The sequence below is a fragment of the Lepidochelys kempii genome, chromosome 2 (assembly GCF_965140285.1).
Source record: "Lepidochelys kempii isolate rLepKem1 chromosome 2, rLepKem1.hap1, whole genome shotgun sequence".
In the NCBI taxonomy this organism is placed as follows: Eukaryota; Metazoa; Chordata; order Testudines; family Cheloniidae; genus Lepidochelys; species Lepidochelys kempii.
This window is the reverse complement of record NC_136381.1, coordinates 266321811-266338595: the sequence shown is the minus strand read 5'-3', so window position 1 is coordinate 266338595 and position 16785 is coordinate 266321811. Positions and strand designations below refer to the sequence as shown.

At 47.2% G+C, this 16785-nt stretch overlaps 1 protein-coding gene across 8 annotated transcripts in view; it reads left to right on the top strand.

Annotated features, from left to right (window-relative positions):
- Positions 1–16785, top strand: part of KIF9 (kinesin family member 9) — a 44180-nt gene that overhangs the window by 11838 nt on the left and 15557 nt on the right. For 4 of the 8 annotated variants that reach the window (XR_012157667.1, XM_073334868.2, XM_073334867.2 and 1 more), the window contains 7 exons: positions 852–920; positions 1760–1864; positions 3359–3414; positions 4421–4511; positions 5748–5878; positions 8064–8261; positions 10137–10345. Coding sequence is in view for 5 of the 8 variants with exons in the window: in XM_073334868.2 (XP_073190969.1) it covers positions 852–920; positions 1760–1864; positions 3359–3414; positions 4421–4511; positions 5748–5878; positions 8064–8261; positions 10137–10345 (859 nt within the window). In the remaining 3 variants the exon portion in view is untranslated. Of the gene's footprint in view, positions 1–851; positions 925–1759; positions 1865–3358; positions 3415–4420; positions 4512–5747; positions 5879–8063; positions 8262–10136; positions 10346–16785 lie in introns of those variants that run through there. The other 4 variants (XM_073334866.2, XM_073334871.1, XR_012157668.1 and 1 more) reach the window with 4 other exon arrangements.

Sequence of the window (16785 nt, the reverse complement as noted above, 5' to 3'; positions counted from 1 at the left end):
TTTTCAGATGAGGCTGTGGACTGTGCAACAAACTGTCTTTTCCCCTTCAGCTCCTTTTCTTTCGCTGTGTGATGAACTGAGTGGAAAAGAACTGAAATGTATTTAATGAGATTATTACATGTGGATGCTAAGTGGGAGCTTTGCAAAGGCACAAAGGGCAGTTTGGCAACTAATTCCCACTGAAACTCAGTGGGAATTGCCCCCTCAATAGCCAATGCTTTAAAATAGTCCAGATTAGGGAGACATGCTGGTCTCAGGTATGCAGTGTGAATCTGCTAGCATAATGCATTCCTGTTAAAGTCAGTGGTGAAACTGTCATTGCCTACAGTGAAAGCAGCACTGGGGCTCTGTGCCTTCTGTTTTCAAAATAATGCCACGTAATCCAGAAAGACCACAGTATGGGGGCAACATATCGGTGAAGCACTGAGTAGATAAACAGGTGGCTTTCCCTTTGAAAGCTTAAAGTGATTTTACAAAGGGTGGCTCCAAGACACAGCAAAGGAGGCTGCCTACTGGAAGCTATACTAAGGCAAAGTGATTTCCAGATCACTCACTTACCATTTCAGTGATGTAAGCCCAGCAGTGAATTCTCTGGGAGTTGGTATACAGCTGAGACATTATCCAGCAGCCATAGATGTAATTTGACTTCTATATTTGGGGTGTGGGGCCACTCCAGTCAGCCAATGGGGAAGCAAATTCCACACCTGCTTTAGGCTTGCAATTCTGGGGGGAAATACCTCCCCTGCCCCCCACCAAACTACACCCATGCCGGCAGCCAATCTGAAGTGGCTTTGGACAGTTCTTTCTCTAGTAGCACTTGGTCACTTGGCATCTTTTTGTTTTCCTGCTAGCGGATGGTCAAGAATCTGGAGAAGGAGATCACTCTTCTGAAGCAGGAACTAGCCATGCATGACAGCTTGGTAAGGAACAGGCTGCAGCGGTTAATTGCTGCCTATGCTTTCTCTCTAAGCCAGCGGTCAGCAACCTTTCAGAAGCGGTGTGCCGAGTCTTCATTTATTCCCTCTAATTTAAGGTTTCACATGCCAGTAATACATGTTAATGTTTTTAGAAGGTCTCTTTCTGTAAGTCTATACTATATTACTAGACTATTGTTGTATGTAAAGTAAATAAGGTTTTTAAAATGTTTAAGAAGCTTCATTTAAAATTAAATTAAAATGCAGAGCCCCCCGGACCGGTGGCCGGGACCCGGACAGTGTGAGTGCCACTGAAAATCCGCTCGCGTTCCGCCTTTGGCACGCATGCCCTAGGTTGCCTACCCCTGCTCTACGCCATCTGCTGGGGATCTTAGTGTGTGCTTTATCTTGATTTTAATTTATCTCTAGGATCAGTTATATCCATGCTTGTCAAGCTTTTGCTTTCCCACTGTGTCCCCAGTGGAGTCCTTTGAGTTTAGATAGAGTTCTGAGGGATCCCCACCAGTTTTCCCTCTTGTTAATTTCCCATTTCACAAGGTTCCATGTCATAGTCATTAACCCCCAGAGTCCTGGATGACAGACAGCATAGCCTTTCAAACCCATCAGTGCCTGTCCTTAATTTGTTCAGAAGGGAGAGGCAGGGAGTGCACTACTCCCAGCCAACTCCAGAGTCCAGCGCCCAGCCAGTCTACAGGATGAGAAGCAAAGTCTAAGAATTAAACCTGCCGTGGGAAGGCAGAGCACAGCCAGGTGACTGTCAGGCTAATATTTGCCCAGCTTATTGTAAATTGGTGCAGTTCAGCTGTTCACCTTTTTATTCCAAGGTCAACCGCTCTCTGGTGAATTATGACCCTCTGAATGAAATCCAGATAGCGGAGATTAACTCTCAAGTCCGCAGGTACCTAGAAGGAGCCACAGACGACATCGATGTGAGTAGCTACCTAACTGACAGGGGCTTGTACAACTTGTTCAGCTGGTTATATTTGGCTGGATTCCAGCCTCTTTCAGCTAGAGGAAATGAAATCAGTTTGTGGAGAAACTGAATTTAGAATTAAAGGCAGCACTAATTTTTGGAACACTTCACTGTTATTTACAGGGAAACTTGGAACACCTGCCTTCTCCTCTCATTCTCATCTCCCCTTAAGTGAGTAGGAAGCTCTAGGAGGCTTCCACCCTGGCCTCAAGCATAGTGGGATGATCTGCTTTGAGCTTCCTTATAAAGACAGTGTCAGAATTCTCCATCTGGGTAAAACCATGTCATAAGAACATAAGAGCGACCATACTGGGTCAGACCAAAGGTCCATCTAGCCCAGTACCCTGTCTTCCGATAGTGGCCAATGCCAGGTGCCCCAGAGGGAATGAACAGAACAGGTAATCATCAAGTGATCCAGCCCCTGTCGCTCTTTCCCAGCTTCTGGCAAACAGATGTGTTCCCAAAGTATCATTTGAAAAGTATTCCACCTTTTATGGGAGAGGGGAACTTCTGGGGCACTACAGCCCATCTCTCTACTCTTTGCTTTTCTCCCATCCTCAAAGGTCCCAGAAAATTTTCCTGCAGCTGATGGGGGTTGAGGAGAGTTGGCTTCTGTGGAATCCAGGGAGTCTTTTAGGGTCAGAGATGGTCAGTCTAAGTAGAAGCAGGGAAGGACTAAGGAGTTTCTTATAGGGAAAAGATGTCCTTAGTGAGGTCATGGAATCTTTTAGAGGGAAGGATGCTTCCCTGGGAGTGGGGAGAATGTACTTCAGGACTTCCTAGAGAGGAAGGATGGTCCAGTGGTTAGGCCACTCGCTTGGGACTTGGGAGATCTAGGTCTCAGACTCTGTGTATGACCCTGTGTAAGTGCCTTAGGCCCGATCCGCAAAGGCATTTAAGTTCCTAACTTCTGTTGATTGATCTGGGCCTTAATCTGTGAAATGGGGATAATAGCACTGCATTAAAGCTTGTGAGGGGCTCAGATGCTCCGGCACTGGGAACCAGATAAGTACTTTAGATAGACTCAGCAGCATGTGAGTGAGGAGAGAGCTGCATGGCCTGGAGGGTTAGAAGCTGCCTCCTGCATAATGTTGTGTGTTACACTTTGGCTGATAATTTGCTAACAATTCCTGACCTCTGGGGTTGTACACAATACCTGCACAGCTGGCATCTTCCTCAGCCTATCAGATAGATTCCTCTGTTCTTAAAGCCCACTTAAGAGGCATGAACAATGAGTGATGGTCATAGCCACATGGGGCCTGATTCTCCCGGTGCAGGATACAGGGCTGAGTTATATGTATCCTGAGGCTAGAGAAGGGGGCCCTGGGATTCTATAGCATTTGAACCAGCCTTACAGAGCAAGTTTTTTTAAACATTGCACAGTGAATGTGACCACAAGCTCACTGACCTGTCTCCCATTATATCTTCCTTGTACATATCTCTTCCTCAGATAATGAACATCAGGCAAATCCAAGAGGTATTTAACCAGTTCAAAGTAATTTTAAGGTAAGATGTTGTAGCCAGGGTGTGTGCATTAGATAGGGAGATTTAGAAACTCTCCACCAAGCTTCTGTCTGTGACAGCACAGCACGGTGTCGTGACACCGCTGGTGATGTCATTGTAGAATATGCAGACAATAAGTTGTAGTTGTGAGAAGCTCAGCCCAGCTCCTGATGGCTTGGTCAGGGGAAAGGTGCTGCTGGCTAACCCAGTGACACCTATAGATCATGAGGCTGGTCCGTGGATGGTGGGCTCCATTAATTGGTTAAGTGTGCTCTGGTGTCTGATCAGGAGGGGTGAGATACTACAGTTACAAAAGTAACTGAGGAAGTGAGCTGTAGCTCACGAAAGCTTATGCTCTAATAAATTGGTTAGTCTCTAAGGTGCCACAAGTCCTCCTTTTCTTTTTGCGAATACAGACTAACACGGCTGCTACTCTGAAAAGTAACATGATGTCACAGCAGGAAGATTTGGGCTTTGAGGAGGGATGTGGCAAGTCTGTAGTATGTCACAGGGTGGCCATTCCTGTTCCACAGGAATCCAAACTGGTCCAGATCTCGTGGGTATTTGTGTTGGTGTTTTGCATGGATTTTGTGCCTCGGGGAATCCTTTTATGGGGCTAAAATAAAGCAAGAAGATCAGGTCTTCTCATGGTGGTTCCACCATCCAGGACCAAACTACTGTGGAGTTGTGTTATCTGGGCCATAAAAAAGGCTCCCTAAAGTATTTCAAAAGCTAGTGAAAAGTATACATGTCTGAACAGAAGAGATTTCCAGGCCTAAGGGACAGGGTGGGAAGAAAAAATAGAAGGAGGTCAGAAGAGGTGCATGAAGGAGAGCAGCTTGTGAAGAATGCAGGAAGCATGGGGGGGAGTAGGAGGAAAGGAGAGCAGAGATAGACGTAGGGGTGATATTAGGCACAACTTTCCTTTGAAGTATGACACATTTACAAGTTTAGGGCTGTATGAAATTTTCCCTTGAGCACAATGAAAAGGGCTGTTATCTCTCCCCAGCCAACAGGAGCAGGAAGTGGAAGCCAGACTACGAAACAAATACACCCTGATAGACAAAAGTGACTTTGCAGCCATTACTGCTGCTCAGAAGGTAGGGCTTTGGGACTTGACCTTCTGCCTCAAATTCTTCCTACCCTACTTGAGAGGAACCATTGAAATATAAGGCCCTGAGCTACCATAGTGATGGGCATGAGAGCAGAACAGAGTGGTACAAGTCAATAGAGCTGCACCAGTTTCCACCAGCAGAGAATCTGGCCGAGTATTTTAACAGAGTGGTTTATAAAATAGAGAAAAGGAAAATACACAAGAACTATTACATCAAAAATGCCTGCATGCATGTCTGTCTGTTGTAAAATACAGGGCTAGATCCTCTGTCCCTGCTAGGCTCCCTTAGCACTGTTGGAGCAGCATAAAGGAAACTTACCCCACCCTAAAGGCAGATGTGGATTTCCTTGGGTAGCTTAGGATACAAGACATTTTTCACTATCAGCTTGTTTTTAGTTGGTCCTAACTTTCTGAAACTTTCACCTTCTGAGCTGATCACTTCCATGCTTCGACTATGCCTCAGTTTGTTCACTTATAAAATGGGTATAAGAATAATTATCTACCTTGCAGAGTTGTGGGGCTTAACTGTAGGCACTTTGAAATCCTTGGAAGAAAGGCACAATAGAAATGCGAAGTATTATTATGACACAAAACTGCCCAATCTCCAGGCAGACCCCATTCCAGGCTTTAATTTAAAGCTGATTTGGAAAACAGAAATGAAATGTGAGTTAAACAGATTTCTGTGCTGAATGGGCTATTTAGCCATGCTGTTGAGGCACTGACAGAAATCAGATTTTACGTATGAAATCCTCTTGCAAACTCCTCCTTCGTTGAATGAAGATAACCCAGAGTGTGTCATTCTCTGATTTTATTAGTGAACCATGAGGACAGCGAGATTTCTGGTATTTGTGAGGTGTCAGAATGAAGCATTCTGGGATATCATCAAAGAAACAGAAAATACAATAGGATTTAATAAAGGCGTGGGGAAGAAATTTTAAACATTCGTTTAAACCTATTTCTGTGATGTAAATCCCTACTTCTTCCAAACCTAGTTAGTGGGAGCACTCAGCACATGAATCTGAAAATAATTCCAAGGGCTTTTTTGCTTCTCAATTCACCTTTAAGATAATTTTTTCCACCAAGGTGCCATGAGGTGAATCTGGATTTAGATTAAGGAATTGGACAGATTTATCCCTCTGAGCAAAGTATTTAGTTCTCACAAGCTGGACATCCGCAGGGCTAATACTTCTCTATTCACATCTTCATCCCTCTCTGTTTTCAGGCAGGCCTGGTCGATGCAGAGGGTCATCTAGTGGGGGAAGTGGATGGACAGGGCTTCGGGATTGGAGTGGCTCCTTTATCCAAACACGGCGGGAAGAAAGTTAAAGCCAAGAAAGCCAAAGAGCAGCTTACGTGAGTTGACATGTAAAACAGCTGTTCCCTCTCCTGTAGTCAGGTGTCTTTCTCCACTCATGAAAATCTTCCTTATGGCAGTGACATAACCAAGGACTTATGGGCTGCTTTACACTCACAGGGGTAAGTAGCTACCCAAGGGAGAAGGCTGTGGAGAAACAGCCCCAATAATCCTTGTGATATTCTGTGTTTGTTTCAGTGAGGAGGTCCCGGCCTACCAGGATTGGTGTTGATATATGGTTGGGGCTTGGTCACAAAGACGATGGGCGGCGGGTGAAGCTTCCCCTCGGGGAGGCTAGCCCCTGCCCCATCTCTTCTGGCCAAGGCACGTCCCCGCTTGCTGCTCTCAGCCCCCCCCCCCACACACACACAATGGCCCTGGCTGGGGTGGGTGCGGAGGGGGCTGAGAGCTCGGCCCTGGCTGGGGTCAAGCCCTCAGCCTCAGCCCCTAGCTGAAGTTCCAAGCCTGGAGCCTCTCCCCCATTCCGCTCCTTCTGCCCACAGCCCCACCATAGCCCCATCCCATTCCACCCCTTCCCCCGCGGCCCTGCCCCCATTCCACCCCCACTCTGCCTCTTCCCTCCCAGGCCCTGCCACCACTCGCTCCTTCCCCTTCCTGCTGCTGCCCGAAGACTGGAAAAGCTCTGTGCCCCTGCCATGGCCCCAGGGCCAAAACAGGGAGTGAGAGCTCCTCCAGCCCTGTGGCTATAGCTAGGGTGACCAGATAAAAAGTGTGAAAAATCAGGACAGAGGGTGGGGAGTAATAGGGACCTACATAAGAAAAAGCCCTGAATATTGGGACTGTCCCTATAAAATCGGGACATCTGGTTACCCTAGCTGTAGCAGGGGGAGATTTTTCTGGGGGTCTCAAATCCACTACTGCCCCACTGGTGGCAGGAGATTTGGGCAGGCTTAGCCTCCCCCAGCCTCCATTACACACTGCCCATGAGAGACCAAACCTGCCCCTCAGAATATGTCTTTGCACAGTCAGCGTCAGACTCAATCCATTTGGTTTTGTGGAAGTCTGGTCTGTGCAGGATTTACTGCAAATGACTACTACTGTTTATTACGGGTAGCACCTAAGGATAAACCAGGAATGGGTCCCCATTGTGCTAGGTGCTGTACAGACACAGAATAGTAGATAGTCTCTCCCATGAAGAGTTTACGACCTAACTAGACCAGGCAGGAACAGGATGGGGAAGGGGTAGAACACACCAGCAGTGACCAATGTAATGGCAGCAAATGGCATGATTTTGTTGTTGAGTGGGTATAGTTAGAAGGGGATCAGCAAAATGGGATGGGAAGGGAAGGGGGGTGAGAGGGACAGGGTAGGGGAGGAGAGTGTAAGAGGAGCAGATGTGGAGTGAAGCTGAGCTAAAGAGACTAGCAGGAGGGTTGGAGGAAACAGCCCATCAGCACAGGGCAGAGAAAGTCCAGAGGCCCCTGTTGTAGCTGCTTCTGCTCCTGATGGCGGCAGTCTCTGGCTGGTTTCTCCTTGCAGTTATTCCGCAAGACCGCATGGGGGAAGGAGGCCCCACCTCGGTCCTAGTACCCCTGAGTGGGGGACATCTCCCCTGCACGTTTCTGGGTCCAGGAGGGGTGCTGGGGTGTGCTGCCCTGGTTGATGCCCGAGTACTTCTCCACACTAACATGCAGCTTCCATTGTCATCTCTTTCATCTCACACTGGGTGTCCCTTGCTGAACAGACTCACGGAGGCCAGTTTAAGGAGACTCTCCACTCTTCTTCTTTAAACTGGATCGGGGGCTAAGCCAAGTCTTCTGGACTCTGCTACTGGGCTCCATTGAGGGTGGATGGGGGTCCACTGTCTGCTGCTTGCTCCAAGCAGACACTTGTATATTCAGTCTCTTAATGTGCCCTAGCCAGGTCCGTGTAACCTGTGCATGCAAATGGACTTCTTGGGAACCTTCACAAGAAGCTGATCCTGTGTGTGCTGCTATTCCTACAGATTTTATATTCAGGGAGGTCCCTCTAGGTTTGCAAGTAAAGATCCGTGACAATAGAGACAATGGCTTCTGCCCCATTGAAGTTGGCAGAACTTTCACTGTTCACGTCAGAGGAGCAGGCTCAGACCTCTAGTTCTTGAATCCGAACTGGTTTCTGCAGTGTAGTTTTCGTATCAGTGTTTTGTCATATGCAGGAAATTAACCACCTCTTTCCTCTTAGCCCCACTCTCAGGAAGGAAGGATTAGGAAGCCCTGTTCTGGGGAAAGATCTGGATTTTGTTTCCCCATCAAAGAGTCAGCTGGTAACTTCCGCAAGGGATTTGGATGTGAAGGAGGGACTAATCCGGGAGCAGGACGCAGCTAGTACTGAGGCGCATCGCTCGGAGTCAGTGCCCAGGGAGGATTCCCACCGACCGAGGTAACCCTTCACCTTAATGAGGCACTTTCTATTTGCAGAGCTAAACAGGTGGGGTCATCGAGGTTGCAAAGCCAGACAAAGTGCCCACAGTTGCTGGGTCTGAGGAGGCTCGGTCTGTGATGGGGGCAGAGGGGACAGGGCCAAGGCTGAGGAAGCAGTTTCTGTTTAGCAAAAGGGACATGTAGTGTTAGCTATCCTCACTCCAGGGTATTTTGGCCTAGGTTTCCTGCTTTTACACCTTGCTGTTCGCAGTGGTACTGTAACGGGGCACCATGCACATACATGGGGAGTGCTCGTGTGTGCATTTCAGTGGAGTAATGAATCAGTGTGGTTTGTCTCCTGATTTTGGATCTATTTGATTTGGCATTCCTGTCACTTGCCAACTGGGGATTGACATTGCATCCCTGCTCTGGGTCTAGCTCCGACTAGCTTCGAAGTGAGCTGATGGGTAAATTCTAGCCATTGCACCCGGCATCCACCCTCCTTCTGCTCTCTGCTGTCGAAAACACGTCCCTGCTGCCAGCAAAGGAAGCAGTCCCATTAGACATGTTTTTCAGTAAGCAGTAGCAGCGCTAAAATTTTGTTCTGAACTACTAAATGTTACCATTGCTCAGTAACAGAGCTGGTGCTGCTTTGGGGCTTTACATTTGCAAACCACATTAACTAATTAAGCCTCACATCCCCCTTGTGAGGTACGGATGTATTATCACCATTCTCATGGTGGGGATATAAAGGCTTGACCAAGATCGGGCAGGATGCCATTTGACAGGCTTTTGTCTAGCTTTGTAGTCCCAATTTCTAGGGGATCAATACAGGGTAGGCTCCTTTAAGGTAAGAGATGAATGACTTGCCTGTGTCAGAAGACTTCTCTGAAGGTGAACCACTATTTCTATGGATTCACACTCCTCACCCCTCTTGTAGGTTTGCCCAAGGGCGTGGCTTCCTATGGGATACCCATGGAAGGTTAGCCCAAGGGCAGGTGGCTCCCTAGGGGATACCGTGGGAGGTTAGCCCAAGGGCGTGGCTCCCTAGGGGATATCCATGGAAGGTTAGCCCAAGGGTGTAGCTCCCTAGGGGATACCGTGGGAGGTTAGCCCAAGGGCGTGGCTCCCTAGGGGATACCATGGGAGGTTAGCCCAAGGGCATGGCTCTCTAGGGGATACCATGGGAGGTTAGCCCAAGGGCGTGGCTCCCTAGGGGATACCATGGGAGGTTAACCTAATATGTAGATCCATAGAAAATACCAGCACCCTCATAGATATTTGCTGACCTCTTTCTGGTTCTCCTCCCCTGGGTTCCCAGAGTGGCCTCAGAGGCAAGAAGACTCAGAAGTTTGGATCCATAAGATCCAACTTTCTGGGAAGATTCAACTGAGACAGCTGCTAGGGAACTTTGCTTCTGTGTAAGTAACTCTTCCTTCTTGGAGTGGTCGGGCTTGTCTACACTTAAAGGACTGCGCCTTTGCAGCTGCACCACTGCAGGGCTTCAGTGAAGACGCTCTGTGTGCCAGTGGGAGGGCTTCTCCCGCCAGCCCAGGTACGCCACCTTCGACAGGAGAGGCCCTCCCACTGCCATAGCGCCGTCTCCACTGTGAGTTAGGTGCATGTAACTGCGGCACTCGGGGGGCGGAAGAGCGATGTAGTCACACCAGCATGGATTGCTAGGATAGGCCAAGCCATCCAGGGAGAGAAGCAGGCATGAAGGTTGGCACAGAGAGAGCGCTGTGATGCTGCAAGTGTCGATAGATTCTGAAAGAGCCCCATGAGATGTCATTTGCAGACATTGATTATCAGTCCACTCAGGAGCAATAAGTAAACCTGAAGCTGGAGCAACTGACCCTTCCTGTATTTTCTCCTTCTCTGAACCCTGGCGCAGTTCCCCTCCCTCTAAGCTGGTGGCATTTGAGGAGTTTAAAAACGAGCGAGGAAGTGAGATCAACCGGATCTTTAAGGAGAACAAAGCCATCCTCAGCGACAGGAAGAAGAAAGCAAGCGAGATCACCCACAGACTCAACCTAATAAAACAGGAGATGGACATCACCAAAGGGGCCCTTGGGGCTCAGAAGAAGGAGAGGGAGGAGCAGGGTAAGTGGCATACAGACTAGATCGGACGACACAGATCTGAGCAGGGAGAAGGGAGAGCTTGTTTCATTTCTCTGAGCTGTAACTGTTGGAACACATTACGTGCAGTGCTGGGTTTGCAGTGGCGCCATGGAGCCAGGCCCATGCTCAGAAGGGGCCCCGACCTGCTCTGCTTGCTGGCTCCCCCCAGACCACCATTTGCTCCTCTTGGCCTGTAGGGTTGTGCAGAGTGCTCTGCATTTGTGGGGGGGAGGTGTTGAGGGGGGGCCTCAGGCCATAGGGAGTCGGGGGGGGTTGTTGCAGAGGTGCTGAATTTCTGATTTCCCCACAGGTGCTTGACCCTAAGGTCCTGCCACCCACCTCTTCCTGCCCCTGCTCCACCCCTGCCCCGCTTCTTCCTGCCCCATTCCGCACCCTCCCGCAGAGTGCCCCTGCTCCTTCCCCTCCCCCCCAGCGCCCCCTGCTCGCTGCTGAACAGCTGATCAGCGGCAGGCGGGCAGTGCTGAGGAGGAGCTGACTGCGGGGCTGCTGGTGGGTGCTGAGCACACACTGGTTTTTTTTTTCTGTGGGTGCTCCAGCCCCGGAGCACCCACGGAGTCAACACCTATGGGGTGTTGGGCAGGGGGTCTGTATGGTGTGGCATGGGCTCGCCCCCGAGGGGAAGGGGCATGCTGGCAGCACAGGTCTGGGAGGGCCACTGTGCGTCTGGCAACTGCCGGTTTGTAAATAGTGCCCTCGCACTGGGCTGGGCGGAGCGGGGCCACTCCTGCCATGCCATGCCCCATTGCCCCTGGCTGACCCCTCGCTCTGGGGACTGACCTCCCTGCACCATGCTCCATTGCCCCTATGGGGGCCCACAAATATGTTTGGCGCCAGGCCCACAAAACGTTAATCCAGCGCTGATTACATGACACCATTGTTGTGCCATAGGCTGGAGTGGCAGCCAAAGGGGCCTATGCTGTAGCTCTTTAACCTGGCCTTTGGTTCAGCAGCCAGTTCCACTGCCTTATTGAATCATAGAATCATAGAATATCAGGGTTGGAAGGGACCCCAGAAGGTCATCTAGTCCAACCCCCTGCTCAAAGCAGGACCAATTCCCAGTTAAATCATCCTAGCCAGGGCTTTGTCAAGCCTGACCTTAAAAACCTCTAAGGAAGGAGATTCTACCACCTCCCTAGGTAACGCATTCCAGTGTTTCACCACCCTCTTAGTGAAAAAGTTTTTCCTAATATCCAATCTAAACCTCCCCCACTGCAACTTGAGACCATTACTCCTCGTTCTGTCATCTGCTACCATTGAGAACAGTCTAGAGCCATCCTCTTTGGAACCCCCTTTCAGGTAGTTGAAAGCAGCTATCAAATCCCCCCTCATTCTTCTCTTCTGCAGGCTAAACAATCCCAGCTCCCTCAGCCTCTCCTCATAACTCATGTGTTCCAGTCCCCTAATCATTTTTGTTGCCCTTCGCTGGACTCTCTCCAATTTATCCACATCCTTCTTGAAGTGTGGGGCCCAAAACTGGACACAGTACTCCAGATGAGGCCTCACCAATGTCGAATAGAGGGGAACGATCACGTCCCTCGATCTGCTCGCTATGCCCCTACTTATACATCCCAAAATGCCATTGGCCTTCTTGGCAACAAGGGCACACTGCTGACTCATATCCAGCTTCTCGTCCACTGTCACCCCTAGGTCCTTTTCTGCAGAACTGCTGCCTAGCCATTCGGTCCCTAGTCTGTAGCTGTGCATTGGGTTCTTCCGTCCTAAGTGCAGGACCCTGCACTTATCCTTATTGAACCTCATCAGATTCCTTTTGGCCCAATCTTCCAATTGGTCTAGGTCCTTCTGTATCCTATCCCTCCCCTCCAGCGTATCTACCACTCCTCCCAGTTTAGTATCATCCGCAAATTTGCTGAGAGTGCAATCCACACCATCCTCCAGATCATTTATGAAGATATTGAATAAAACCGGCCCCAGGACCGACCCTTGGGGCACTCCACTTGATACCGGCTGCCAACTAGACATGGAGCCATTGATCACTACCCGTTGAGCCCGACAATTTAGCCAGCTTTCTACCCACCTTATAGTGCATTCATCCAGCCCATACTTCCTTAACTTGCTGACAAGAATACTATGGGAGACCGTGTCAAAAGCTTTGCTAAAGTCAAGAAACAATACATCCACTGCTTTCCCTTCATCCACAGAACCAGTAATCTCATCATAAAAGGTGATTAGATTAGTCAGGCATGACCTTCCCTTGGTGAATCCATGCTGGCTGTTCCTGATCACTTTCCTCTCATGCAAGTGCTTCAGGATTGATTCTTTGAGGACCTGCTCCATGATTTTTCCAGGGACTGAGGTTGCCTTGCTCTTCAACCACACGGAGCCCAGTCACTCAGGCTTTCTGCAGCTAAAGTGAGTTTCAGCCAGACTGAACACAAAGATATAGGATTGAATTCTCCACATGGACTTCAGCGGAGTTATGCTGACATAAAATTGGTGAAATGAAATGGAGAATTAGGCCAATGCACTGTAAAACCCATTAGATGTAGGGTTTCTCGTACCACGCTAGAGTAATGGTAACTTTGTTTCTGGGTAGACATCATTCTATTTGATTTGATGGGTCTGGATCAGTCCCTGACATATGAAACACCACACTCCCCGTTTGCGTGAGAATGTCTCAAGCATAAAATGCTCTAAAACAAAAAAAAAATGGAAATAAGACTCTAAAAGGCATCAAATTCGAAGAAGTGTCAATTCTTTCAGGCCCTGGTCCTACAGCTTGTTGCTCGTACGTGTACTGCTACACCGGTATGCTGTCAGGCAGTTCATAGAGTCAGAGATTGTAAGCCCAGAAGGGACCACTGTGATCATCTAGTCTGATCTCCCAAATAACACAGGCCAGAGAACGTCCCCACAATAATTCCTAGAGCAGAGCTTTTAGAAAACCATCCAATTTTGATTTAAAAATTGTCAGTGATGGAGATCCACTATGACCCTTGGTAAATTGTTCCAACAGTTAATTGCTCTCATCATTAAAAATATACACCTTATTTTCAGTCTCAATTTGTCTAGCTTCAACTTCCAGCCGTTGGATCATTATACCTCTCTCTGCTAGATTGAAGAGCTCATTATTAAGTATTGTTTCCCATGTAGCTACTGACAGACTAATCAAGTCAGCCCTTAACCTTCTCTTTGTTGAACTAACTAGATTGAACTCCTCGAGTCTATCACTATCAGGCATGTTTTCTAATCCTTTAATCATTCTCACGGCTCTTCTCTGAACCCCTCAAATTTATCAACATTCTTCTTGAATTGTGGCACCAGAACTGGACACAGGATTCCACTAGCAATCACACCAGTGTCAAATACAGAGGTAAAATAACCTCTCTGTTGCTACTTGAGATTCCCCTGTTTATGAATCCCAGGATCACATTAGCTCTTTTGGTCACAGAGTCACACTGGGAACTCATGTTCAGCTGATTGTCCACCATGATCCTCGGAGGTTTTTCAGTGTCACTGCTTTCCAGGGTAGGTCCCCCATTCCGTAAGACTGGCCTTCATTCTTGTTCTCAAATGTATCAGGGCCTCAGTGATTTAATACTGAAGCTGTGACTGCACTTCAGTATCTCTTCTCTTATCCACAGCTTGTATATGCTTATGGCTTAGCGGGCTTTTTTCACTTTCATGCTTTCAGAACTGGCCAGGTAACACTCCAAAAAAGAGAAGAGAAAAAGCACCTTCAGTTATATAGATAAGATATGGAACAAACTAAGTCAACGCAACAACGTGCTTGAGATTTTATACCCATAACAGTCAGGACATTCAGTGCTGCAGCAAAATAGCAGAATTGAGTTAATGCCAGCCAAAGGGATCCAGGGGGATCAGAAGGGCTTTTCTAATTGTAAAGGAAGTGCCAGACAGAAAGCAGGCCCACTAATAAATGAACAGGGGAATCTTATTTACTGTGCACCAACTTCTAATAACCTCCCAGTGAATCACATCCTACTCCACATGTCATCTCATTGAGGTCACTGCGCTGAAGTCACATTTGTGGAGGAAGGCGCTGCTCAGTGCGAAAGAGAGTATCAGAACCTGCCCTGACACTATTTGGACTCTCCTGGTTTTCACCTCTGTACACACAGAGAGATTTTTGCCCAATCATTATAGCAACTTTTTTACCAGGAGCATCTTCATGTAGGGTCCAGTTCTGCAAAGTGCTGAGCTCTCTTGGCTAGCTAATGAGCAAACTCTGCCCCTGTTGAAGTCATAATGAAATGAGGGTGTTTAGCACCTCATAAGACCAGTCCCTTAGTTTGGTGACTTGGGTCTTTACTCTTGTATTTCATATCTACAAACTGGTTTATTCGGGAAGCTGGAAATCACTAAAGTAACATGATCAGAGGCAAACATTAGAGGCACAACCGCAAACTCTCCTGATGCGAAGGCAAGACAGGAAGAATAGTAAGAGGCCAATATGGCTCCATCAGGAACTCTTTAATGACCTGACAATCAAAAAGAAATCCCACAAAAAGTGGAAACATGGACAAATTGGTAAAGAGGAGTAGAGAAGAATAGCACAAGCATGTAGGGAGAAAATCAGAAAGGCTAAGTTACAAATGAGTTACACCTAGCAAGGGACATAAAAGGAAATAAGAAGTTCTTTAAATACATTAGGAGGAAGAGAAAGATGAAGGAAAGTGTAGGTCCTCTACTTAGCAGGGAAGGAAAACTAATAACTGATGACATCAAGAAGCCAAAGGTGATTAATGTCTATTTTGCTTCTGTTTTTACTGAAAAGGTTAATGGGACCAGATACTCAACACAATATAAACAAGGGGGAAGGAACGCAAGTCAAAATAGGAAGAGAAAAGGTTAAAGAATATTGATACCAGTTAGGTGTGTTCAGGTCAGCAGGGCCTGATGAAATTCATCCTAGGGTTCATAAGGAACTAGCTGAAGCAGTCTCGGAACCGACAGTGATTATCTTTGGGAAACCATGGAGGACAGGCGTGGTCCCAGAGGACTGGAGAAGGGCAAACATAGTACAGTAAAAGCTGTGTTATCTGGCACTTTGTCAACCAGAAAGCTCTATTAACCAGCATTTCTGATATCTCCCAATACAAATCTTCAGTCTAGTAACTGGGACTAGTATACTGCCCAGGAGGTTATGCAATTGCATATTCTGCACTCTACTTTTATGCAAAAGAGGCAGAAGACAAGCAAACAAGCTGATATCAAGGATTTATTCAAAAAAGCAGCTTCCAGGGTGTGTCATTGGGCTGAATCTGTAATGACCCTATCTCCTACACTTTCTACATCTACAATAATTGATGTTGATAATGATGACCCTGAGGCACTGCAAGATCCTAAAGTGACTTCTGAATAATCAAAGGAAGATTAAAGGATGTTCAGTATAGTTTTGGGGTTAAGCGTATTTTTAGTCATCTGGGTGTATGCCATGCGCTACCCATAGTGATATGTAGTATCATAAAATAACCTCCTGTATAGAAAACTTAACCTGTGTACACCTAAGTGCTTCAAGAAGCCAACCACTCTGCAGGGCAGTACTTCTACTGGATTGGTGAGTACCTGTAAACTCTTTTATTCTTCATTCATTTTATTGTATTCTAATTCTTTGAAAATTGGTTCCATTGGTAAGTATAACTCTTAACCAACCAGAATTTTTGATTAACCGGCACCCCCCATTCTCCCAACATGCCGGATAACAAAGCTTTTACTGTATCTATCTTTAAAAGGGGGAACAAAGAGGACCCGACAATTATGGACCATTTAGCCTAACTTTGATACCTGGAAAGATACTGGAATAAATTACTAAACAATCAGTTTGTAAGTACCTAGAGGATGATAGAGTTATAAGGAACAGCCAGCATGGATTTGTCAAAAACAAATCATGCCAAGCCAACCTAATTTCCTTCTTTGACAGAGTTACTGGCTTAGTGGCTGGAGGGAAAGCAGTAGACATGGTGTGTATTTTGATTTGAGTGAGGCTTTTGACACAGTCCCACATGACATTCTCAAAAGCAAATGAGGGAAATGTGGTCTAGATGAAATTACTAAAAGATGGGTGCACAACTGATTGAAAGATTGTATTAAAGAGTAATTATCAATGGTTTGCTGTCAAACTGGGAGAGCATATCTAGTGGGGTTCCGCAGTGGTCAGTCCTGGGTCTGGTACTATTCAATATTTTCATTAATGACTTGGATAATGGAGAATATCTTATAAAATTTGCTGATGACACTAAGCTGGGAGGGGTTGCAAGCACTTTGGAAGACAGGATTTGAATTCAAAACAGCCTTGACAAATCAGAGAATTAATCTGAAATCAACAAGATGAAATTCAGTAAAGATAATTGCAAAGTATTACTCTTAGGAAGGAAAAATCAAATGGGCAATGAAAATGGGGAATAACTGGTTAGGCAGTA